General features: G+C 44.4%; 1 protein-coding gene across 3 annotated transcripts in view; it reads right to left on the reverse strand.

Annotated features, from left to right (window-relative positions):
* Positions 1-852: 852 nt before the first annotated feature.
* Positions 853-24,981, reverse strand: part of CPPED1 (calcineurin like phosphoesterase domain containing 1) — a 95,823-nt gene continuing 71,694 nt past the window's right edge. The window contains exons 4-5 of one of the 3 annotated variants that reach the window (XR_013998520.1): positions 2,137-3,829; positions 880-1,667 (exon numbers count right to left, since the gene is read on the reverse strand). Coding sequence is in view for 2 of the 3 variants with exons in the window: in XM_081133206.1 (XP_080989332.1) it covers positions 3,600-3,829 (230 nt within the window). In the remaining variant the exon portion in view is untranslated. The other 2 variants (XM_081133207.1, XM_081133206.1) reach the window with 2 other exon arrangements.

Below are 24,981 nucleotides of genomic sequence, written 5' to 3' on the forward strand. Positions count from 1 at the left end.
GAATTTAATGTTTTAAGAAGCTGCCCGACTGTTTTCTAACATGGTTGTACCGCGTATATTCTCACCAGGAATGTATGAATTAACGTGTGAAAAGCTCTTTCCCTTTACTGTCTCCTCACAGAATACTTCCCTTCTGCACTTGCAGTCACCAATGTTCTCCCCCCCACACCAGGCAATCCTGCTCAACCAGCTGGGTGTCCTACGGCTTAATTCTGACACTGCCCAGAGACGGCTCAGATCCCACAGGCTAATGGCTCCTTCCCACGAGAGGGTAGAGGCTGATTCCCCACCCTCTACCTAAGAGGCCAACTGCAAGTCCAACTTGTCACCTGTGCTTCTGACTGACCTGCTATAGATCAGAGGTTCCCCAAATCCCCTCATCGGGTTCACTTCATTTGCTAAAGTGGCTCACAGAACTCAGGGATACATTTCCCTCACTAAATTACAAGGTTATTATAAAAGGATATAACTCAGAATGGCCAGCTGGAAGGGATGTGTAGGGCAAGGAAGGGGCGTGAGGCATCCATGTCCCCTCGAGGTGCACCACTCTCCCCGAATCACCACGTGTTCACCAACCTGAAGCCCTCTGAACCCCATCTTTTTGTTTCCTAATGGAGGTTTCATTACATAGGCCTGGCTGATTAAATCACTGGCCATTAGTGATTAATTCAATCTCCAGCCGCTCTGCCTTCCCCAGAGGGTGGGTGATGTGGCTAAAACTTCCAACCCTCCAATCCAGCGATTTTCAACCGGTGTACTGCGAGAATTTTAAAACATGCAATATCTGACCTCTTTTCCCTTAGATTGTCAAATAAAAAAATGACAACAGCCAACACAGTAGCCGCCTAGTGTAAATGAATCAAAATTATACTTTTTTTTGTCAGATCAGCAAAAAATGTATTTTTTTGGTGTGCTGCAGAATTTTCTTAATTAGTTTATGTGTGCAATGAGATGAAAAGGGTTGAAAATCTGCTGCTCTAATCACATAATTGGTTCCCCTAGCAACCAGCCCCGGCCCTTAGGGACTTTGCAAAAGTCACCTCATTAACATAAACCCAGGTGAGGCAGAAAAGGACTTGTTACGAATAACAAAAAGCACCTTCATATCTCTTATCCCTTAGGAAATTCCAAGGGTTTTAGAGACTGCCAGGGACAGAGAAGAAGGCCAAATAAATATTCCTTAATGCGAATCACAGTGATACAGTTAGGGTTGTACCAAAGTCTCACCCACACTTGGAATTGTCAGCCTTTTCCATTGTGGCCATTCCACTGAGTGACAGATGGTGTCTCACTGTGCTTCTTCCACGCTGGCTGTGATGCTGAGCATTTTTCATGTGCTTACTGGCCCACGTCCTCCAGCTAACGCTGGGTTCTCGCCCAGGAAAGGTGGTCAAAGGTGCCCAATACCGTAGTGTTGCTGTGGGCCGAGCTGGTACAAACTCACACCCATTAAAGACACCTTCCAGGAAAGAGGGGGCAGTGTTGAGGGGCACGGGCTCAACAGTCCCACTGCTTGCATCTCGCTCCTTCCCCTGCAAGAGCTGCCCGGCCTTGGCGAGCGGCACCGCCTCTCCGAACCACAGCATTTGGCACGTAACACCCAGAAGCCGCAGCACTCATGATCACTGTTTTCTTGTTTTTCACGGTATAAGGCACTTGTGTAATATCTTTTAAAAAACAAAAAAGAAAATAAGTGAATGCATTAGTACTTACCCATCGTCAGAATGATACACACTTATTTACAAAAGCATTTCTGAACTTCTCACCACTGGGAATACTGCTGTTTGGTTACTTTAAAAATAGCGAGAATTTCACAGGATTCCCTGTTCTTAGCATATTCTTGCTGTGTTTTGAATCAATTCTTTGACTTATTAGGTTTTTGGGAAGGAGGCTTAGTAAATTTAATTTCCATTGCTTTTCCATATCCTCCCTCGAAACTCAAGTGACACAGCCCAGGGCGTTTGGACATGTGACACCACGAAGGTGGCTCTGTCCGTCCGTCCACTGTGACTAAACTCTTCCCCTTCCTCCCCGTGAGCCCCCGTCTGCCTTTACGATCCGGGTACACGATTGTGGCAGCTAATGCTCAGCGTTACCCCTCCCATGCCTCACACGTGTGGCCATCATGTCGCTTACTGAATCTCCTCTTTCTGAGCTCAGATCCACGCCGGTTATGAAGAAACATGAGCACAAAGCAAGCACGCGGCAAAATCCTAAAACAAGGGCATCCTAATTTTGAAACTTTTTAATTTTCCAGTGCCACGTAACAATGAGCTATGGCGTGCCACCGATCCGTAGCATAATTAACTTTTTGTCTTTTGTTCCTTATGAATTTACATATCCAATTATCTTTCTATTTAATTTCTCATGGTTTTGCTGCGTTGACTAAAACTTTTTAACAAGAAAGTCTTAATGGGTTTTGCAGTTCATTTGTAAGCTGTCGGCTGTTCAAGGCATTTTAGGATGACTGAGTGCTGCTGCGGGATGCTGTGGGGTGTTCCTGCAGGACTGGGGGTGCCTGGTTCCCTGTGCATCGGGACATCGTGGAACAGGCCGCCCGGTGAAACGGCACAGCGGCCCGGAGCTGCGGAGAAGTCCCCGCAAGGCCGACTGCGCGGAAGCAACGCCGATCGCCCCATCCTGGCGCCGCCGGGCTGGTGCAGTTAACCAAAGTCAGCGCCAATTCCCGGAAAGCGGCTGAAAGCAGTTTTTGCCCCACCGAAATTCCTGCTTTGATTCTTTTAATCTTGCATTAATTCCCACTTTTTCCGTCAAAGTTGACACAGTGAAGAGTCTCAGGAACGGAGGGTCATTCCGATTGCAGGAGGCAGCAAACTGTGGAGCTCCCGCAGCGTCTGGTGTGAGGGGAACCCACTCAGAGTGTGCTCCGGGCGCTGCAGGGGGTGCACTTTAGGGCTCTGGTGCTGGTCTCTTGGACGAGGTTTTCACAGATTTTTATAATATGTGTGCAAAGGTGACTTCCGTAGTCCCCGAGAAGGCCAACTTAAGCTCTGACCTGTACCAATGACATCAGCATAGAGGTCTGGACATTTTACATCAAATGCCGGCTACTCTGCTCCTTGTTAAAATGAGGAGACAGTTGTTTTGTTAGGAGGGAAAGGAATGACCTTCGTGTTGCAAGCACCAGAGTCATGACTACAATTTAACATGATCGGATGGGGTTTGTTCAAGGAATTACCAAAGATCGCTCTTGGATATCCAGTTGGGATGGAGGTCCACAGGTAGACATTCACCATAAGAGACAGAAAACAATGTGATTCAAAAGCAGAGAACTTGAGATGGTTGAGAAACACACGATTAGGAGAGTTTATTCAAACACTCATGTAGAGATATTCTAGTATCATTTATTCTTTTATCCCCAGGCTCCAACCCCCACCCCCCTCTCTTTCTTAAAGGGAGGGCAGTTCTATTTCTAATATAATTCAGGATAGGACCCAGCTCTGATTTATGCAAAAGGACATACATTCACAGATCTGCCTGGTATACTTTTATATTCAATAAGTGGTTGTGTGCAGCTGCTGCTTCTGACAAAATTAAAAAATAGTGGGAGTGAAAAGTGAATGGATCATAAACGGCAATCATTTCTTCTTCATCAAATCCATCAGGTCATCTTCTATTCCTTTTTCACTCAGCTCATCCAAACTGTAGTACCGATGAACAATTTTCTCAGCGGTGACCACCACGACTCGGAGCCCATGGGTGTCTTTGCCCAGCTGGCACCCGATGGCAGACGATACCACCACATCAAGGCTCTGGTAGGTGCCCCCTGCATTCCGGTGGTAGTGGCCCGAGAACACAGCTTTGACACCTGCAGGGAAGGGAAAAAACATTAGGGGGCCAAGGATTTCCACTTAGGGAACTTGGGGGCTCCAATGTTTTCTTGTCTGAACAGTGATGTATTATTATATTACACACATAATATTATTCAGTATGTAATAAGTAAGAAGGCAGCACAGTGACACCCGGAACCTTTCCAAGGATCACACAGGTACAGCATGTTACCACGTGTGTCGTAACTGGTACAGGGAAGGGTTAGGGAAGACGAGCAGAAAAGGAACACGGGGTGACTCTGGGGGAGACGAAGGAGGCTGAAGGAAATATTTTGAGAGCAATATGAGCATCCATATGATTGAAGTTATATGTCTATGAAAAATAATGTAGATAGAGTTCTAGCCAAGATAGCACAGCATGTTCAATATTTAATGTACATCCTCCACTCTAAAGTGATGACGCATAAAACATAAAAAAGAAAACCAAAGGATGGAGGCAACCTTAACATCAAAAAAAAATAAAAATAAAAAAATAAATAAGTAAATAAATAAATAAGTAAATAAGTAAATAAACAGTGCCATGGGCCACAAACAAAACAGGAAAGCAGCATAATGAGTGGGGTTGCAATGCTTTGGGGAGTAAAGTTCTGACTGTGAGATATTGAGGCTGAAAGCACTTTCTGTGAGACGACGAAATCGAGCCTGAGCCCCGTTTAAACAGAGGTGGTGTCAGTGGCTCTCTTTATGGAAGGAGGCGGAAGAAAACTGCTGTTACCTGATGCCTGGGCCAGGGCAATGTCGTGCTGGTATGTTAAACAAGTATTCTAGGAAGAAGAAAAGACCTGATTGTAATGTTTCCTAATCTCCATGGTTTCAACTCTTATCATGGCTGATGGCAAATGACGAACACGATGTCACTGAACCAGAGTGGGAAGAGATGCCTGGTAGCTCCCATTACACAGTGTTTCTACCACACAGATACAAATGCTGCAGACCTTGCGCGTGGGTAATAGTAATATGTAGCAAGATAATTAGAAAATGCTAAGTTTTGAGTAATCATTGCCTTGACTGTTAAATATAATTTACATAATGGTGAGTTTGTATAATTTAAATAATGGCTGTTTAACAACCAGCTCACAGAATTCCGTAAAATTTAATAACTGGTTTTTGTGAGCTTGTAGGAGCTGTCTCCAGAACACCGCTGGACTAGGGCTTATGGCAGCCTATGGGTCTAGGAAGGAAGGAAGACACAGGCTCGAGTCTAGAAACCGAAACATGTTTTCCCAATAATGCTGTGGGGCAAGGGCACTGAATCACTATAAAACCTGGTCCTGGATGGTGGCTGGGTGGAAGTAATCAAAACCATAGACAGGGAGAAGTTAGTCAAGAGAGAAAGTAAGAAAATAACAAAAACAAAAAATATTCTAAATAAATGATTTCACGATATCAAAAAGTCCTTAGTAAAGGACTAATACCCATAAAAAAACAAACAAACAGCATGTTTTGGAGCAAAACAGGTGTAACTGAATGAGACTAGTTGATAATGATAATTTGGAAATGGTGGACATAAAAGACATTACCATTAAAATTTAAAACAAAAACAACTCTCAACGAGTGGCATAAATTCTAGACTAGGCACTAATCCAAGAGCTCATGTGGCATTTGTGAATTGAAAGGCAGAATTGAGGAAGTGAACCAGAAGACAACACTGAGACCCAGATGCAAGTGATATGATCAAGCAGTTCAAAGAACCCAAAGGATAAAGGTATCAATGGGTGCTCAAGAGAAACTGGAATAGGAGAAAGGAGGAAATAGTAGTAAGACTAATCTGAAGGAATAATAGCTGAGAATTTTCCATATCATAGTAAAACTGTGGAGCATCAAAGAGAAAAAACCTGAGATAACATGGTAAAGTATTACACAGGAATGACAATTAGATAACAGGCATCCCAGCAATAACAGAATCAAGGAGTTATACCTTCAAAATGCTGAGGGCAAGTAACTATACACCTCAAATTTTATACCTAGCTAAACCATCATTCAAGTTTAAGGGTAAAATAAATACATGTTTGGACGTATAAAGACTGAAAGTTTACTACTTCCAAACTTTCACTAAAAGAAGACACAAATAAATGGAATGCTATACCTGCTTGTGGACTGAAAGAATTAATATTGTCAAAATGTCCTTCCTACCTAAAGCAATATATAGATTCAACGCAATCCTATTAAAATACCAATGGTATTCTTCTCAGAATTAGAATAACTAATCCTAAAATTCATATGAAACCACAAAAGACCCCGAATAGCCAAAGACATTTTGAGAAAGAACAAAGTAGGAGGTATGATGCTCCCCGATATCAAATTATACTATGAAGCTATAATAATCAAAGCAGCATGGTACTAGCATAAAAACAGATATACAGATCAATGGAAAAGAATAGAGAACTTAGAGATTAATCCTCACTTATATGGACAATTAATCTATGACAAAGGAGGCAAGAATATTAAATGGGGTAAAGGCAGTCTATTCAATAAGCAATTTTGGGAAAATTAGACAGATACATACCAAAAAAAAAAAAATGAAACTAGATCACCTTCTTACACCATATAAAAAAATAAACACAAAATGAATTAAGGACTTAAATGTAAGACCTGAAACCCTAAAACTCCTAGAAGAAAACAGGCAATAAACTCTTTGACATCACTCTTAGCAATATTATTTTGGATATGTCTCAACAAGCAAGGGACACAAAAGAAAAAATAAACAAATGGGACATCATCAAGCTAAAAAGTTTTGCACAGTGAAGGAAACCATCAACAAAATGAAAAGACAACCCTACTGAATAGAAGAAGATATTTGCCAATGATACATCAGATAAGGGGTTAATATCCAAAATATATAAGGTACTCATACAACTTAACACACAAACACACAAATATCCAATCCAATTAAAAAATGGAAAGTATGCCTGAATAGACATTTCTCCCAAGAGGACATACAGATGGCCAACAAACAAATGAAAAGATGCTCAACATCACTAATCATCAGAGAGATGAAAATTAAAACCACAAGATATCGCCTCACACTGGTTAGAATGGCTATCATCAATTAATCAACAAGCAAGTGTTGGTGAGGATGTGGAGCACACTGTTGGTGGGATTGTAAATTGGTGCAGACACTGTGGAAAACAGTATGGAGATTCCTCAAAAAATTAAAAATAGAGCTGCCATATGATCCAGCAATTCCACTTCTGGGTATTTATCCAAAGAAACAAAAACACCTATTCAAAAAGATATATGCATCCCTATGTTCACTGCTGTATTACTAGTAATAGCCAAGATATGAAAGCAGCTAGATGTCCATCAGTAGGTGAATGGATAAAGAAGATGTGGATATACAATAAAAAGAAATAATCACAAAGGCTTGTGGCCACCATTTAGGGGACAGAAAGCACAGGCTTCCAGAGTGGGATTAAATCTCATCAGAAAGTATCCAGAAATCAGCTAAGATAGGTCTCAAAATGGGCGATTCCCTGCTCCTACCCCCTTTCGTATTAAGTACAGGCTTTAATAATTTCTTCAAAAATTTTTTGTATTTACAGGAAAATATAATATAGATTATTTATAAAAGAAACATACACTTTTTTTTGTATTTACAGGAAAAATTAAAGATTATTCATAAGAGATTACAACTCTTTTAGGAATTATTTGGTTTTGCACATTAAGAGGCCCATACATTCATCGGCTCTTTACAACCTTTATTTCATCACAGTCTGTAACAGTGCATAACAAAACATGCAACTACGGTAAAAATAAAACAGTCTTAAACCCAGTAGGGAAGCAAATGGGATTTATTACTCTGGTTTACCTTGAGGTGTTTTAACTGTGATGTCAGAAGCTTTCATTAGATCAACTAAAATGAAGAGTGAAAGAGAGAATGGGAAGAATTGACCTTGGAGCTTGGAATCTGCTGTGGCCACATCTTTAATTACCTTCTGGTGGCTGGTGGGTAATGTTGGAATGAAAGGCTCTGAAACCTCTGGCCATATTTTGCCCTGCTTTCCCCAGAATTAAGGATTTTGGGAGAACATTAAGAATAAGATTGCAATAGAAAATTGTCACTTTGAATCCTACTGATTATTCAGAAATTCAAGCTGACTTGTGTTTTATCATAAGTAGGATTCTATTTCATGATATAAATCTGTTTCATTCTTCCATTTAATAGTTTCTTTAGGCCTGTGAAATTTCTTCACTACATTTAACAGCTGTCCTATCCCTCCACCCAAATTATTTTTCTTTTGTCACTGGGGCTGAGGAAATAAACATTTTCACACACACACACACACACACACACACACACACACACGCGCGCGCGAAATAACCAAATCAACAAAATGGGCAAAGAATTTGAACAAACATTTCTCCTAAGAAGATATACAAATAACCAATAAGCACATAAAAAGATGTTCAACATCATCAACCATTGGGGAAATGCAAATCATAACCACAATGAGATATCACCTCATCCACTAAAATGGCTAAAATAAAAATGATGGAGAATAACAAGTATTCACAAGGATTTGGAGAAATTGAAATCCTCACACAGTGCTGGTGGGAATATAAAACAGTGCAGCAGTTCTGGAAAAACACTTTGGCAGTTCCTCAAAATGCTAGACATATAGTTACCACGTGACCTAGCAATTTCACTCCTAGGTATATAGTCAAGAGAAACGAAAACATCCATTAATGCAAAAATTGTACACAGGTGTTCATAACAGCATTATTCATAATAGCCTAAAAGGATAAACAATCTAAATGTCCATTAACTGATGAATGGGTAAACAAAATGTGGCACATCCATATAATGGAATACTATTCAGCCATAAAAAGGAACAAAGTACTGACACATGCTACAACAAGGGTTGACCTCAAAAACATCATGCTGAGGGAAAGTCAGATACAATAGGCTACATACTATATGATTCCACTTATATAAAATGTTCAGAAAAGGGAAATCCACAGAGAAAGAAGATTATTGTTTGTTAGGGGCTGGGAGTTGGGGAAAGGTGAATGGAGAGTGACCGCTAATGGGTACAGCATTTCCTTACGGAATGGTAAAATGGTTTGCAATTAGACAGTGAGGATGGGTGCACGACCTTGTGAACATATTAAAACCACTGAATTTTATACTTTAAAAGGGTGAATTTTATGGTGTGTGAATTATATAGCTCAATTTTTTAAAAATGCAAAAAAAAAAAAAAGGTAGGGGAAAGGGAGGAGGCTAGAATGATCCATGTGGTCACAGATTATAGCTGGACACATCAGCATGAACTCATGGTTACATACAGAAATATTTATAGATGTGCAAATACACAGGTTAGTATTCAGAGACACCTTTCCTTGCTCTGTTAGCTGACAGTGTCTGAGAAGCAAGGAAACAGATTAGTAATGAGTATTCCTAGTATCTAGATCTTGGTTTCTCATACCGTTCTCCAACAAGACAAGTTATGGATCCGTGCAGAAACGGCTGACTGAAGGACTGGGCAGGAAATATACTGGAGGAGCTTGGAGCATCTGGCAGAGCCAGGAAGTAAGCAAGTGCTCAAAAACTCACACTGATGGGGACATGGCTAAGGGACACAATAGGTAACTGAAAGAGCTCCCAATAGCCAAAGTGAATTTAAGGAAACAAAACTAGTATTAAATTATAGCTCAAAGTATAAAAAAATCCACGAGTCCAACTAATATAAATGATTAAATAAATACATGGGGGAGAAGACAGAAGTCTCCCATACTGAAGAATAACAAATAATTTCCATAGATATTCCTTCCTCAAGGGCGTGAAGCGTAATTCCCCACCCCCGAGGTGTGTGTGGACTGTGCATGGTGACTGCCTCCCAAGAGTATACATTACAGTGGGAAACTGAACCATCAGCAGTGATGACAAGTCATGTTGATAGATGTGCCCTTGATGTGACTGTGATGAAAACGGCACTTCACCTGTGTGGCCTTCCCCAAATCCATAACCCCAGCATGAGGAAAACACCAGGCAAACCCAAACAGAGACACATTCTACAAATGCTGACTGGTACTTCTCAAAACAATCAAGGTCACAAAAAACAAGGGAAGCCTGAGAAACTGCCACAGCCAAGAGGGGACTAAGGAAGTAGGATAACTAGTTCTAATGCGGTATGTTGGCTGGGATCCTGAGCAGGAAAGGGGTGTTAGGTGAAAAGTACGGGAATCTGGTCATGGACTTCACATACCACACTAGCATGAGATATTAACAGCGTGGGAAAGTGGGTATGGGGTATATAAGAATTCTCTGCATTATATTTGTAATTTTTATGTAAGACTAAAATTGTTCCAAAGTTTTAAAGTTTATTTTTTAAAAAATATATGTATAATTTCCAAAAGAACAGAAATGGGATATATAGCTTTTAATCAGCAAAGAGGGGGCAAAATCACAATAACTACACCAACCAACCAACCAAAAAAATTTAAAAGTGTTACTAACATAAATGCTGGCTCCGGTGCAGAGAAACTGGATTATTCTTGCAGGGCGGAGGGGAATGTAAAGCTGTACAGTCATTTTGGAAAATCATCTAGCAGTTTCTTATAAAACTGAAAGGGCAATTACCATGTGACCTAGCAGCGGGACTCCTGGACACCTGTGCCAGAGCAATGGAAACTTACGTTCACTCAAAAATCTGTACCTAGATATTCATAGCAGCTTGTGTGTACCAGCCAGAAACTGGAAACCACCTAGAGTGGCTGAGTGGTTGAACCACCATACCCACACCATGGAGTACTACTCAGCAACACAAAAGGAAGGAACTACTAATACACACAACAACTGGAATGGATATCAAAGAAGTATCCTGATTAAAGAAAGCCAAAAAGGTTTCATGCTGTGTGATTCCATTTATATCACATTCTTGAAATGGTAAAATTATAGGTACTGTTGCTAGGAGTCAGGAACAGAGATGGAAGGAGTCAAGAGTGGGTGTGGCTACAGGAGGGTGGCAGGAGGGGTCCCTGCGGTGACGGAGCTGTTCTGCATTTGACAATGACTCAAAAAGGCATGAAGGACATATGTTCAAAATGTTTACGGCAGCTTCTGCTGGTTAGTAAGATTCTGGGAGACGTTCGGCAGAGCTCGAGACCACAGCCACAGCACGTGGCAGGAACTGAGACCCACCTGTGGGCAGGTGCGGCTGTGGGCCAGCTGAGGCCCACAACTAGGGATGGAGAGGGAGGTGGCCCAGGTTTCCCCACAGCCAAGGGTGGGGAGAAACATTTCCATTTACTATTATTAGGATGTAAACAGATACACCTCATTTCAGAAGGTAATTAGATGCTATCTTCTCACGTTTTATTGTGCCCTTGATCTGACACTACCACTTCCGTAGAAATTTACCCTTCAGAAATACCCAGTGAAGAGCCCACAGATGCAGGTGTTGCATCTGTGGGCAGAAATTACAGTGCAGTGGTCACTGAGGCACTGTTTATAATGCTCACTGACGGGAGACTGGATAAATTATAGTACGTATGTTAAAAACAAGAGGTAGATTAACATACTGACAGTGAAAGGCACCAAATGGGAAGACGTAAAAAAGTGTTGTGATCCTGTTTTTGTTAAAAAGAATAATGTATGTGTAAGAGGGTGTGTGTGAATGTGTTTGTACCCCCCACTGAATGGGGGAGCAATATACACGCAACCCCTCACGCTGGTGATCTCATGGTGAGGTTGGTTGGGTGGGATTAGCTGGGGGGGCATCACTTCCTACTTTGTTACTACTTCATGTTTGCAGCGATCATGAATTGATCTGGTGATCACGAACAAATCATCAAGGTGAAGTGAACAGTGTAGAGGTGGTGTGACAAATGGACTGGGAAAAAGATGACAGAAGAGATGGAGATGCCACCATCCCAGGGCCTGAGCCGTGTGGTTCAAGAGCTGCAGCTGGAACCACTGGGCTGGGTGCCCACTGGGTCCTCGCTGCAGATGGAGCCATGAGCAGCTCCTGATCACTCAGGTGAGGGACCATGGAAATAACTGCTTCCTCTGCGGCCTTCCCGGGCTTTCCAAGCCTGCGGCCATCAGGGACCCGAATGGGAGCGCGTGCTATTAGTCCCGCCTCGAGGAGCTCCTAATGGCTGGTCGGAAAGCACTTAGCACTACTATTCTGTTGTATGCTAAATCATGTTTATGAAATTTGGCTCTTTATGCCTAATTCATAGTTGCAAACTACACTATTCTGGAAGGAATGTTTGGCAATTTTGAAAGTTGCTCCCATTAGCTGTAATTAGCTGTAAAAACTCATTTACGTTTAAATTTCACACCATATCAACCGGCATTCGCATTCGCAGAGACAGGAGCGCTAATGGGGACTGTTCAAGTGACTGGGAACTTTCGGAGCAGGTCTCCACGGGCAGTGGACAGCTGGGCTTCTTTGCAGTGTGCAGCCCCACCCATCTTCCCACTCCAGGCCCCTAGGGCACATCCATTATTGTTAATGTCCCAAGTCACAGAAAATGTGACCGAACGCGAATTCTTACAGGAGCAAAGATGCCTAAGGAGAGTTAGGAAAGAGGCATCAGTGAGCAGAGGCACTGTGTCCCGAGCCTTCTCCCCTCTGGTGAAAGAGCTCCCCCCCACCCCACTACAATGAGGAACTCGGCATTTTAGAGTCCTGAAGGAGAAGCCACACAACGATCCTGTAATGAATTTACAGAGCGACCGTCAGGCAGGAGGCTCCGTGGGTGCTCTGAGGTCAGAGCCCAAGGTCTCACCTGGTCCTGCAGACTCAGGTTCTGTCTGTTGGGGCCTCTGGCAGGTTATGGAAATTTGTGAACCTTGATTTCCTCATTTGTAAGATGAATAATGACACCTGTCTCATGGGTGGCAGGTTTGGAGGAGAGTTTGGGTGCTGGTAACAGGCACCCAGTAAACAGTAGGTGCTCGTCACCCCCCAAGACCCCTACAGTGCAGGGCAGCTGCTCATCTCTGGAGTAGGGCAGACTCGAAGTGCTGGCTCTTGTCCCAGTTACGGTCCTGCCCCTTTTACACCATCAGGCCACGGGGACTTGTAAGAAGTTTTACCCAGCTCTGCTTTCTATTAGCTTTTGATGGGAAAGCATTGATTCACGACTCAATGGAGGCAGGGAATGTATTAATAAGTCATGGTTTCCCTGACGGGGGATTGATTTTAGCTGTGTTTTCAAGAGTTGTGCAGAATTTCCATTCGGGCTGTTCATCAGTCATCTGGCCAACATGCCTCTGTGGTTCCTTAATTGAGTATTATGTATAGATTGTTTTTGAATTATGAACTGCTGTACGGAGATGACAAGCATCTTCTTAAGTTACCACGAGAAGAATTCCCAGCAAAGAGAGCCCCTGAATCAATAAAGGACGACTTCAGTGGTGTTAGCTTCCTCTTTATTTCTTCACGATATTAAGTCATTAAAGACACTATAAAAGCTATTTTTAAGCTGCCTTGATTCAAATTCATTTCAAATCAATCACAGGATTGGGATGCAATCTCTGTATAATTTAATATTGTAATATCGGAAACCTGCCTTGAATCAATCAGAAAACCGAGATCTACCTTGGGACAATTTTGATAATAAAAATTGGCTTCCTTGCCTGGCCCGTGTGGCTCAGTGGTGAGCATCCTCCTATGCACCGGTAGATTGCCGGTTCAATTCCTGGTCAGGGCACATGCCCGGGTATCAGGCTTGATCCCCAGTAGAGGACATGCAGAACCAGTAGATCAATGACTGTTTCTCTCATTGGTGTTTCCATCTCTCTCCCTCTCTCTGAAATCAATAAAAACATATTTTAAAAAACCAATGTTTAAAATCTGGCTTCCTTACGGCCTTGGTGTGATTTAGTCGTGGACAGCTTCTACGGTCGTCCTGCCTGAGTACACATTTATGAAAACCCCAAGCACCTTCACACTGCCAGCTGAAGATGTGAAAACTCTGTCATAAATCGTTAGTCACACAGAATTTATTCTGTTCCAGTGGTGAGGAATAAAAAGTGACTCATAAAAAAAGAAAGAAAAGTAAAAAAGAAAGGCTGGTGTGAACATATAGAAAGCACATATAAATAACCCTTTCTGCGGGGAAAGAACTGCTCAGCAGGCAGCCAAGAGGCTTCCGCCAGAGGCCTGGGTGCCCAAGCAAAGGGGAGGGCCAGGTGTTCCCTAAGCTGGGAAGGTGCAGCTGCTGCTACGAAGGGGTCAAGGCTCACTCGGCGCGGGGTTCTTCATTATTAAGTTCCTCTCTGAGCCGCCAGTTTGGGAATTCTACATTCCAGCACAGCTACTGTTTCACTGCATGTATCTTTCCAAATGCCCGGAGCCAGGGCTGCAGGGAACGCGGGGAAGAAAAGGCCGTTTCATGTGCTCTGGGGGAGGCAGGATGCTGCTTCTTCGGCCAATTTCAGGCAACAAACATTTGCACCAAACTCTCTCTTGGTGCCAGTGTTGTTGGAGCACAATGGGGCACCCAGATTGACCATTCCTAGCTAGAGCTAAGGCCTGCCTACAGCTGGGCAGTAAAGAGCTATTCACAGTAAAATGCAGGTGACAATGCCTCGGTTTAGCATGTTTTACCTACTGAACACCCCCGCTGCACTGAGCACTTGGGATATGTATCATCTCAGTTAAGCCTCATGAGGACCCCTATGAGGATATTACCCCTCCCCCTACCCCCTTTACAGGTGAGGGAATGAGGCACAGAGAAGTTAAGTAACTTGTCTGGGGTCACACAGCTAGGATGTGTACCTGGATCAGGCTGACTCGAAAGCAGTTGCTCTGTCTACTCCCTAGAGGTACAAAGTGCCAAGGATCATGGCACTGCAGACCCACTAAGAAGGCTTCCTGGAGGGGGTGGATCTGACCTAAACATATCCTTAACTTATTCTAGTTTTTTGCTTGTGTCAGACCTGGGACTTGAAGTAGAATCATGACTATGGTGATAATATTGAGTGATCAAAAGTAACAGTTATGGAGTACTCACTACCTGTCGGACATTGTTCTCAGCACTTTGCATGTTTTTAAGTCACTTAATCCCCACAATTCCCCTCTGAAGAAGGCATGGTTATGATCCCAGTTTTGCAGATGAGAAACAGATGCAGAGACCATAGTTTGCCTACCTCAGCCTGGACGTGGCAGGCTGGGACCTGAACCCAGCGTCAGTGCTCTTAACCAAAGCACCTGCCAAGTGGAGGCAAAATACAAGCACATCACGAATGGGACCTATGAGCAAAAATCGGGAGTCAGGTGTGTTTAGGAAGCAGCAGGAGCTAAACAACAACAACGGGCTCCAACGGCTCCTGCTGACTGGCACCTACAGGCAGCTATTTCCCCTCTAGCCTTTCGAATCCTCACCAGACATCCAACGTGGGAGAAATTCTTGTGTGCATTTTCCAGGGACAAGTGGATGACAGCATCAGGGTTCCCGGTCAGATTCGGGCTCAGGTGGAGGGCAGGGGCGGGCGGCAAGGCCAGAGGGCTTAACCACACTGGCTGAAAGGGAAGTGGACCCACGTTCCAAGCGCAGGTTTGTGCCCTCCTCTCAGCCTCATGGTAGCATCAGAGCATCCCCTCACTTCCACTGGCAGCCTCTCACTGGCTCAGACCCTCCCGTCCCCACTCCCGCTAACGTGAACGGGAACTTAGGGACATTCCCACGGAACTCCTTTGAGGATCACTTTAACCTAATTGACCTGGGGTCTGCAAACCGTTTTCATAAAGGGCCTGGCTGTAAATATTTTAGGGCATGGGAGTCTCTGCTGCACCTCTGCAGCATGGAAGCAGCCACAGAAAGTCTGCAAACACATGGGCGTGACTGTGAGCCAATAAAACTTCATTTACAAAAAAAGGGCGGAGGGCAACCCCTAGTAACTGCAGGAAAACCATAGCATCTAAAAAAACATTTGGGAGAAAATTCAGTCATGATTTCTTGATTCTTCAAAAATTAGAAGCTACTGTGCTTCTCAAAAATAAAGAAAACAACAAAGAAAACATAACTTACAGTTTAGTTTATAAAACTGCCATTCCGGCCAGAAAACACACGAAGCATGCAACTGACCCTCAGATCAGGAAAAAATATGTATTTGCAATATCTCTCACAAGTAATAATAATTTTAAAAAAGCAATTGGGGTAAAATGGGAGGTAAACCTGAGTAAAGGGCATATAGATAGGTGTTCTTTTTACTTGTAGCTTTTCTGTGAGCTTAATAATATTCCTGAATAAAAGGTTAAAAGATAAATGCAATGCCTGCTTGCTTAAAAATAAAATCCAATGTAAAAATATAGATCATAAAGGAAGAGAGAAATCTCTTGAAATCGCTTCCCATTTTAGGAGTTCAGTGTGTATTACCCAGATAACTTAAATGTCTGTATGAATAACAGATATTAGATATACCTATAGAAATACACATATGTTCAAATACATATAATCTCACAAAAATGAGATATGCTATCTATGGATTTGCAATTTGCTTGGATCATTTAACTGTTCCACTCAGGACATACAGCTCTATCTCAGAGCCACCTTATAAAAGTCCTGAAAACTATTACTGATATGTAAACTCAAAGCTATCAGATGGTCATTTTATAGCTTAAACTGGGAGGTCAGATGGGTTCGGGGAATTTCAGCCCTTCAGGGACTGCTCAGGTAGACGGGGACACTTAGAGTTAGTGTAGCATCTGAGAAAGCCCTGGGACCTGGGGCAGAGACACTCTCAGGCGAGGAGCCACCAGTTCCTGTTTGCTGCAGGATCCTCAGCACAAGAAGAGACTCAGGTAATGGAGCACCTGAGTCAAGGAGCCCTGCCTCTCTGTGTCGTGACCTGGGGTGGGGGTGGGGATGGTGGTGGTGGGGTGTTATCCCATACGGGAGCTGAGTCCCTGTCTTCTGAAGGGCATGAGCGGCCACAGAAGGCAGGTGAGGGCTTCACTGCCACGGGACCAGGTGGCCCTGGGCTGCGTCCCTGCCTCTCCTCCTGTGGGTGCAAATACACCAGCATCTGGTCACCTCAGGCATTTGTTCAGATGCCTGGTCCGTGTGAGGTGAAACATCTGGCTTGTGTTAAGGATTCACAGCCACCTCTTGAGACTCCTTCTCTTCCTCTGTATTTTTCTTTCCTTTTTTAAATGCTTTGCCTGGGTAGGAAGTAATGGCTCACTTGTTGAAATGACTGACCTAGACCCAAGGCCAGATGATATTCTATACCCAGAAGAGATTTTTTTCTTTTTAAAAAATGATTCCCCCAATTTTATCCCTTAAAAAAAAAAAAAAAAAAAAAGCCATGTAAGTTACACCTTTCTTGCCTCACCTAAATAATAAGCAATAAAAATTATATTCTTCCCTTTCAAGGCTCCTGTTCACGGAAACTACAGGAAGGTGGGAGAGGGAATGAGGCTGTAACTCACGATGGCAGAGAAGTGGACGGAAGAGGTTCTGTGGCTAAAGCCCCACAGGAGAGGTGGGGAGAGACTCACTGGTCAGCGTCATCACACCGACACCCAGAGGCAGCCAGAGAGGCCCAGTTTCTGCTTGCCAGGCGCCGTTTCCACTTCACCACTGCACCCTCCAACTGCACGGGGCCCCAGCCTGCCCCACTCTGGAGTCGGAAGCTCCCTCCAGGGCCTGCAGGGCCCGTGACTGCGGCCCAGCGTAGCTTCCCGCCAGGCACTCAGGACTAATTATGCCCCGCAACCTTCTCTCGCTCCCCCTTATTCTTCTCTACGTGGGAGGCTATGCTCAACTTTCACATTTAATTCTCCCCCTTCATGATGACTTGGAAATTCAAAACCTGTGTGTGTGTGCCGGAGGAGGGCTGCATTTTATTAGGTCAGTATTTGGCTGCCAGAAAAGCAGTGGCAGGTTAGGCTGGGGTCAGGTGACATGAGCTCGGAACTCAGTCTGCCCCTGCCAAGCTGTGTGAGTGTGGCACGTCCATCAGCCTCTCTGAGACTCCCTTTCCTCTTTTGGAAGAAGGGAGAACATCAGCCACCCCGAGAGGTCACTGAGACGTCCCCAAGGTCACACAGCAGAGAGCTGCATGTGCCGGCTCGGGCAGCACTCAGTAATTATACCTTCCTTTCACCCTTTTCTAAGTATCTAAGAGATCTTTTCTTCATTTGCACAAGTTATATCTTTTTTGCTATTCATAATATCCTCTTTAGGGATAGAATGTGAAGCACATATTAAGGTTTCCATCCAGAATGGACAATTTTCTAGATTTCCATTACCCGTTTCCCATGGCCTATGTTAAACACAGCTGTCAGGACAAGAGGCTCATTAAAAAGATTGTTTTGACTGATGGCATGTTCATGTATCAAATTGGAAATCCGTCCAAAAATACTTGAGGGAGGTGGACAGGGGTGGCGGCAAGTCACGGAAGGGAGAGTTTTGCAGTGCTAAAGATGAAATTTACTAGGGAAAAAGGGATCTAGGTGGGACTTGAGCCAGGGAGGTCTCAGGAGGGAGTGCTGCAGACCAAGAAATGGGAAAGTCAGTTGCATTCTAATAACTGGGGAAAGAAAGACTCTAAGCAGGCAGAGGTTCCTTAAAGAGCATGGTGTTCGCCAAATGGACCTGCTTTTCCACGGCCCTTAGAAGGTGGCCTTCCCTGCTCACTGGGTGACCACAGCCTCCCTTTGTCATAACCGCAGCCACCCCACCTGCCCACGATTCCGAACGCTTTCCCAGCCAGGCTTAGTTCTCGGACGGCTTCGAGGACCCGACATCCCTCAAACATTGATTGCTCACCCACTCCTTTCGCCCCAGTGCCTGCTCTCCTCTTGCAGGCTCCCTGGGCCAGCAGGCAGCCACCAGGGATGCAGGAGTCACTCTGGACTCCCTTCCTCCTCCTGGGCTGCGCGTCCTGTTGGTTTTTCTGCCTGAGGCACTCAGCCCGCTCCGCTCTCCATCCTCGGGGCAGTCTTTGTTGCTGCCTGGTCTCTTCATCTCCTGCCTTCTAGTCTGCCCTCCTTCCTTTCCCCAGACGTGTCAGGACATTCACCCGACTGGCTTAAAGCAGTAAAGGGTGTGCTTGTGTTCGTGATTGCTGCTCCATCCCACAGAAAGAGAGGGGGCGAGCAGCCAAGGTGGATGCAGCTGTGTGAGGATTTCACTAAGAATACAGCCGCCTTCTGGTCTCTGCTCCGCCATCCTCAGCTTGCGGTGCTGTCCTCAAGACTGCAAGATGGCTGCAAGGCTTCCAGACATTGTGTCCAAGTTCCAAGCAGAAAGAAGAGGAAAGGGTCAATAAAGAGCTTTCCCAGTAGCCCTGCTTGCTTAATCCCAGGCCTGGGTCACGTAGCCGCATGTAGCTGTAACTGTGTCTGCAGAGAAGGGCTTTCGGCCTGTCATGCTGGTGCCCTAAACAAAACCAGGGAGGAAGGGAGAGAAAATGCATCCTGGACAGACTGAGCAAGGTTGTCTTTCTAAAACGCAAAACCTGATCCTGCCACTTACCCAAGAGAAACTTTTTGATGCTTCCCCTTAACCTTAGGCTCCTGTTCTTTGTCATCAAGAGCCCCACTTTTAGTCACTGAGTAGCTTCAGTGCCAGCTCAGGACACGCTGGGCTGCTCTGTGGGTCTCAGCCCACACTCTGCCCTGTGTCTCGAATGCCCTCTTCCTGCCCACATCTACGTGATGAACTCTTATTTATCCTTCAAGACCCTGCATGTTCCTCTCCTCAGGGAAAACATCCCTGGCCAACCTGGGCCAAACTGATTGTCCTTCCTCCAGATCCTTGAGCATCTCTCTACTTTTGTCCTACGATTTCTTGTTCCCCCTTGGTGCCTCCTCCTGGTCTGTGATGGCAGACACCAGTTCCATTTAACTGAATATCCATCTCCAGAATCAACAGAATAGAGCTGCTACTCTAAGAGTGACTGTGGGAAAAATGCAGGGACATACGAAACTTGTGGCAACTCATAAGGTACATTTTTAGTAGGTGTCCTCGAGGACAAACTCAATCTCTCTTCTTTGCCAATGTGACTGAAGGAACAGGAAAATTCCAGTATTTTCTGATATGGCGAAAGAATTACCGTGTTCCTTAGGTGTTACCCTCTCGTGAGCAACATCAGGCCTCCTGGCGGGAAGTCAGAGCAGAATGAGCACTGACTTTGAATCCTGTCTGTTTCTCAGATGCTCCATGACAACTACTTCACCACCTTGAACACCCCCTTCCTCGGTTTTAGAAAGGGTCTGGCAACAGATCCCTCTTGGCGCTGCTGTGAGTCTCAGAGACGTTGTGCTAACCCCCAGCACAGGCTCACCGTTGCCATGGGGGCACAATGCTTTCCAGCACTGGTTTTGACATAAGGTGTGAACATGGGGTCCTTTCTTCCCTGTCATGGGAGACATGCAGGTTGCCTCCTGGTATCACACCTTTTTTCTCTTTGCTAAAAGAATCCTGATTTTGTTCTGGGAAAGGTCCTGCTCCAGGTCTTGGGCTTCATCCCCAGAACCAGGACTGAAGCAGCTGTGGCCATTCTCTTCCTGTGGCCACGCAAGGGCCTGCAAAGGGGCTGTGGCCCAGGTCTGAACAGGGATCTGTGGGAGGGCGCCTGCTGGGGGTCCTGAGACAGGTTCTGTTTCTGCCTCTGGGGGTGATAAGTCTGACGTGAAGTCCAGAGCTGTGGCGGTCACCTGAGAAGGGCAACCTAAGGAAACGGCCATAAGGGGAGGGGAAGCAAAAACAAGGCGAGATCCTGATCCCTGAGTTAAGCCCATCTGAGAGCATGAACCAGCCCAGCCTTCTATTTATGTGAGCTGATAAACTTGCTTATTCTCTGAGCTGGGTGAGCTGGAGCACAGCCGAAAGGAAGTAATACTACCCTGTACATTTTAGAACAGTAGCTCCTTATGGGTGGCCATTAATCTGTTTTTGAAAACTCTGTAAGCCGGCCTTTGGAAGCTCTTTCAAATAACAGAGTTGCCTGCTTTCCGAAAGGTCCCAAGACATCTCCTTGACAGGGTGGGATTCAGCAGGGCTCTGTGGAAGTGCTGTTTGGTCAATGATCTTCTGAACAATCTTTCTGCTGCTTGTGAACATCATGTGTTCAAGAGGACCAAGGCACGGGTCCGAGGCAGTGCTGAGGCACAGAGAGGGAAGGTGGCTCAGGACCTCAGGCCACGTCCATATGACAACTCGGAGGCAATTTGGAAGTGAGAAACAACACACTTCGGAGGCAAAGTGTGAGTTATTAAAACACCTAAAACACGGTCACCAGAAAGAAAAGAAAATATTTTTCTCCCTCTGGTTCTAGCCTTTCACTTGTGGCTGGATGAAATTAAGTGTGGAAAGTGCTAAATGACATACATTTTTGAAAACTGATGGCTCTTTAACTGTAACCCTTAAACATGAGTGTAAACAATGACTGATCTTAAGTGCCTAGACCAGGGCTCAGCATACCACAGCCCATTGTCTGTTTGTTTTTAAGGAATGTGAGCTAAGAATGTTTCTTATATTATTAAATCGCTAAATTTAGTTTCACACAAGTACCAATGTAATATCCTCAATTCTCTGGCCCACAAAGTCTTAAATACTTACTATGTGGCCCTTTGCAGAAGCAATCTGCTAACCCCTGACCTAGACCTCAATAAAGGGATTCTTTTCACCATTCTTTTTTCATTTTTTGAGAAACTTAGAAGATTCAGATGAGTCCAAAAAGTAATAGAACATTTATATTCCCACCACCCACAGATAACAAATATTAACATCTTGTAAGATCTGCTTTCACAGTTTTTAAGAAAAAATTATACTTATATATAATTTTCATATAATTACAAAGTCCCTTTGACCACCTCCTGCTGTCCCAGAGGCAGTCGGCTTTACCTTTATAAGCAATGGGCACTTCTGGCCAGAGGCAGTGACCTTGACAAGGCTGAGAATGGCTATTCCATAACTCTGATCTGAAAACAGGAAACGAGGGCACTAATCACAATGCTTCCATGTTCTGATGAATCAATCACTTAAAAGAGATTTCTTTCCTTGAAAGTGGCCTTGCCTTGATACATGGGCTTGGCACAGAATAGGCAACTCCAAATCTACTGAATGAATTGAATGGGTGCCCCCAAAGCACACATTTGACGTTGTGACTTCATGCAGACACAATCATGAAGTAAAGATTGTTATGGATTAAAGTAAAGGAAGGAAGAAAAGAAATAGTGGAGGAAGCAGAAATAATGGAGGGATGAAATGTCCTGGATGTATGTGGGGGCCATCTGTGGCAACAGGTCGGACAGTATTCACACATTCTTGAGGGAAACCACACCCCTATCCAAAAGGTAGCTAGCCAAGTAATTGCACATCTTCAAATGTGATTTATAGAGAGGAATTTAAATATTTAAAACACTCTCTAAAGTGTCCTGAAGTCTCATGCTAAGACTTCTACATTGATAGGAAGTCTCTGGTTCCTTTCCCGACATTTCCCCCTAGACACTGAGCTTCTTGAGGGCAGGACCGATGACCGCTTGTTGTTGTTCCCCAGTTCCAAGTGCAGAGAGCAGCCCAGTTAAGTGTTCAGGAGTGCATGCGTGAATGGGACAATAAGCACAGTACCCCATCCCTGCAGCAAGAGCACCAATAACTTCCAATGAAAATACAGAAACTCTTCCACAAAACATGATTCTCGTCACATTGGGCCTTACCAAGACCATTTCAGGCATTCATTTTATACAGTTAAGATGTACAAGCACGTTTATTTTAAGATTTGGGCTTGTTTGTGCATGAAGAAGTTCATGACAGTAGTCTTTATCACAGAAAAAAAGTAGGAACAGCTGAAATGTCCAATAATGTAGAGTTCAATGAACATGGTATGTCTCCGTAGTACAAAGTACGTGTGGTTGGTTTGTGGTTAAAATGACAAGAGATAATACTATATAGGATATAATCTTATGCCTCTACAATGCTTGTATGATACGATTTCAGCTGTATGAAAAGGAACTTCTTAATAACAAGAAAACGTTCATGAATGGATTGCTTATAAACCAAGCTGCCTGCTCAGAACACCCCAACCTGTGCAACCAGGCAGATGACATCATTGTGTTGAATCACAAATCTTACTGAAGACGCAGGATTTCATAATGCCAAAAAGTGATGCTGGGGAGCTGTGGAATTATGGGGAGTCCCTGACAAATAAAGCTCTGGCAGGGTAAACACACGTGCTAGTTAGGAGCTGGGCAGTAATCAGATTACTGATGGAGTCAGAAAGAGGCCCTCAGGAAAACTGATGAACCTGCAAATAGTCTTTTCTCTTACAAAAATGATCCTCAATGCTGTTGCCAGTGCCACATGTAAAGTACAGGATGCTGTCAATCATTTTAGACAACATCAACCAAGGAAACCAAGCCAATATGTGGCTTATTCTTTGTTCATTCTAAGAGTTGGTGCATTTGCAGTGACAACCAATGCTTTATCAAGTGGACGTAGAGTGGGTGCCATAATTCCTCTCTTTTATCAAGATGTCTTGTATCAACCTTTATTTTCATTTTACCACTATTTTCAATAAGCTACGGCCCCCCCTTTTTAAGTGAGCTTTTGCAGGGGCCCATAATCCTCAGATAAGAGCCAAACTGAATTTGTCCCCCTGAGGAGCCCTTCAGAGAGTCTGTAGGTAAACAACAAAAACAGCATCTTTGTCCATAGAAGGTACAATTCACACACTCTAGGTGAAAGAATGAGCTCAGAGGCTGACTCTGAAAGGAAAACTGCTGCTTGCCGAGGCCAGAGGGGAATTCCATACCCAGTGGACTCCCTGAACCCTCACTCTACAGACCCCGCCAGACTCTCCCATTTTGAGCCTCTGTGTCTGGCTGGGCCAGCTCCTTCTGAGACAGCCCCTTAAGAAGGGCAGGTGGAAAGTGGATGTTGTGGGTGAGCAGACAGGACCTGACCTACACCAGCTGGTATGGCTCCTCTTATCTTGCTGTCAACACCCAAACCCAGGACACACTCTGCTCATTACCCCGTGGTTAAGAGGCCAGGCCCCAGGGTCAGAGCCCTCAATCTGAGCCCAGCTCTGGCTCTCCCCAGCTGTGTGAATCTGGGTAAGCTGATTGGTCTCTCTGTGCCTCAGTTTCCTTGTGTATAAAATCACGATACTCCCTGTAGTATAGTATTTAATAAGTGGTAATTCTTATTATATTAATAGAATGTTGTGTTTTAAGTGGTGGTTACCCTGTGGTTTTTAGCACCCACTGGTGGTACACATAGGGCTGTCTCTGGGACATGGCACCAAGTGTGGTAGGCAGAAGAGTGTAGAAAACACAGTCACCAAGACTTGGATCCCAATTCTGGCAACACTCCAGCAACCCAGCAGTGGGTTAGAGGAAAACTCATGGAAAAAGAAAAAGTATGTTTCTTACACATCAATTTATCTAATGTTGTCATTTAAATATTTCTATAATGATAACAGTAAGATGGAAATATTAACAGCACTACCAACACTGTGTTGAGGTGTTGGATTATCTCATTGGATCCCCATAAAAACCCAAGTTACTGCTACCCCTGCTTCACAGCTGTGTGACCTGAACAGGTGATTCCACCTCTAGGACCTGCGTTTCTGGTCATAAAAGTGCAGAGAATGCCAACCTCCTGTGGGGTTGCTGTGCAGGCTGTGGTGAATGGGGACAGCCAATGACAATAATGTAATAATAAGACTGAACATTAGCCAGGGCTCACAGAAGCTTATTAATTGTTCGCCTTTTTTCAGGAGAAAAACTGCTCTGTTAGTTATCTGCCTTCAGGGGTACCACAGGGGAAGTGAGGTTACGGTCCCCTGAGGGAGACAGGAATAAAGACCCCCACCCAGGCAGGTGGCCCACACATGGCTAAGGCTGCACCACATTTGCTACAGACAAGGCCCCTCCTACCTGGGAGTGTTATTGCCGAGAACTCACCTGGACTCCCGATGGTGCCTACGTAAAGGAGACGTTTAAGAAAAATTCTTTTCCTTCCTCTGTGTGTCTATAATTTCAACTGAAGATGGGCTCAGGAGCCAGGGAGCCTCTGTTCCTTCCTACTGCGTGCTCTGTGTCCTCACTTATACTGCAGACACGGTCAAAATATCCTCAGGGCTGTGATGAGGGGGCATGAAGAGCCACGTTTGTACCAGGAGGCTTGACCCAAAAACGGAGGATATACTATTTTGACT

The sequence above is a fragment of the Miniopterus schreibersii genome (assembly GCF_964146895.1).
Source record: "Miniopterus schreibersii genome assembly, chromosome: 3".
Taxonomy (NCBI): domain Eukaryota; kingdom Metazoa; phylum Chordata; class Mammalia; order Chiroptera; family Miniopteridae; genus Miniopterus; species Miniopterus schreibersii.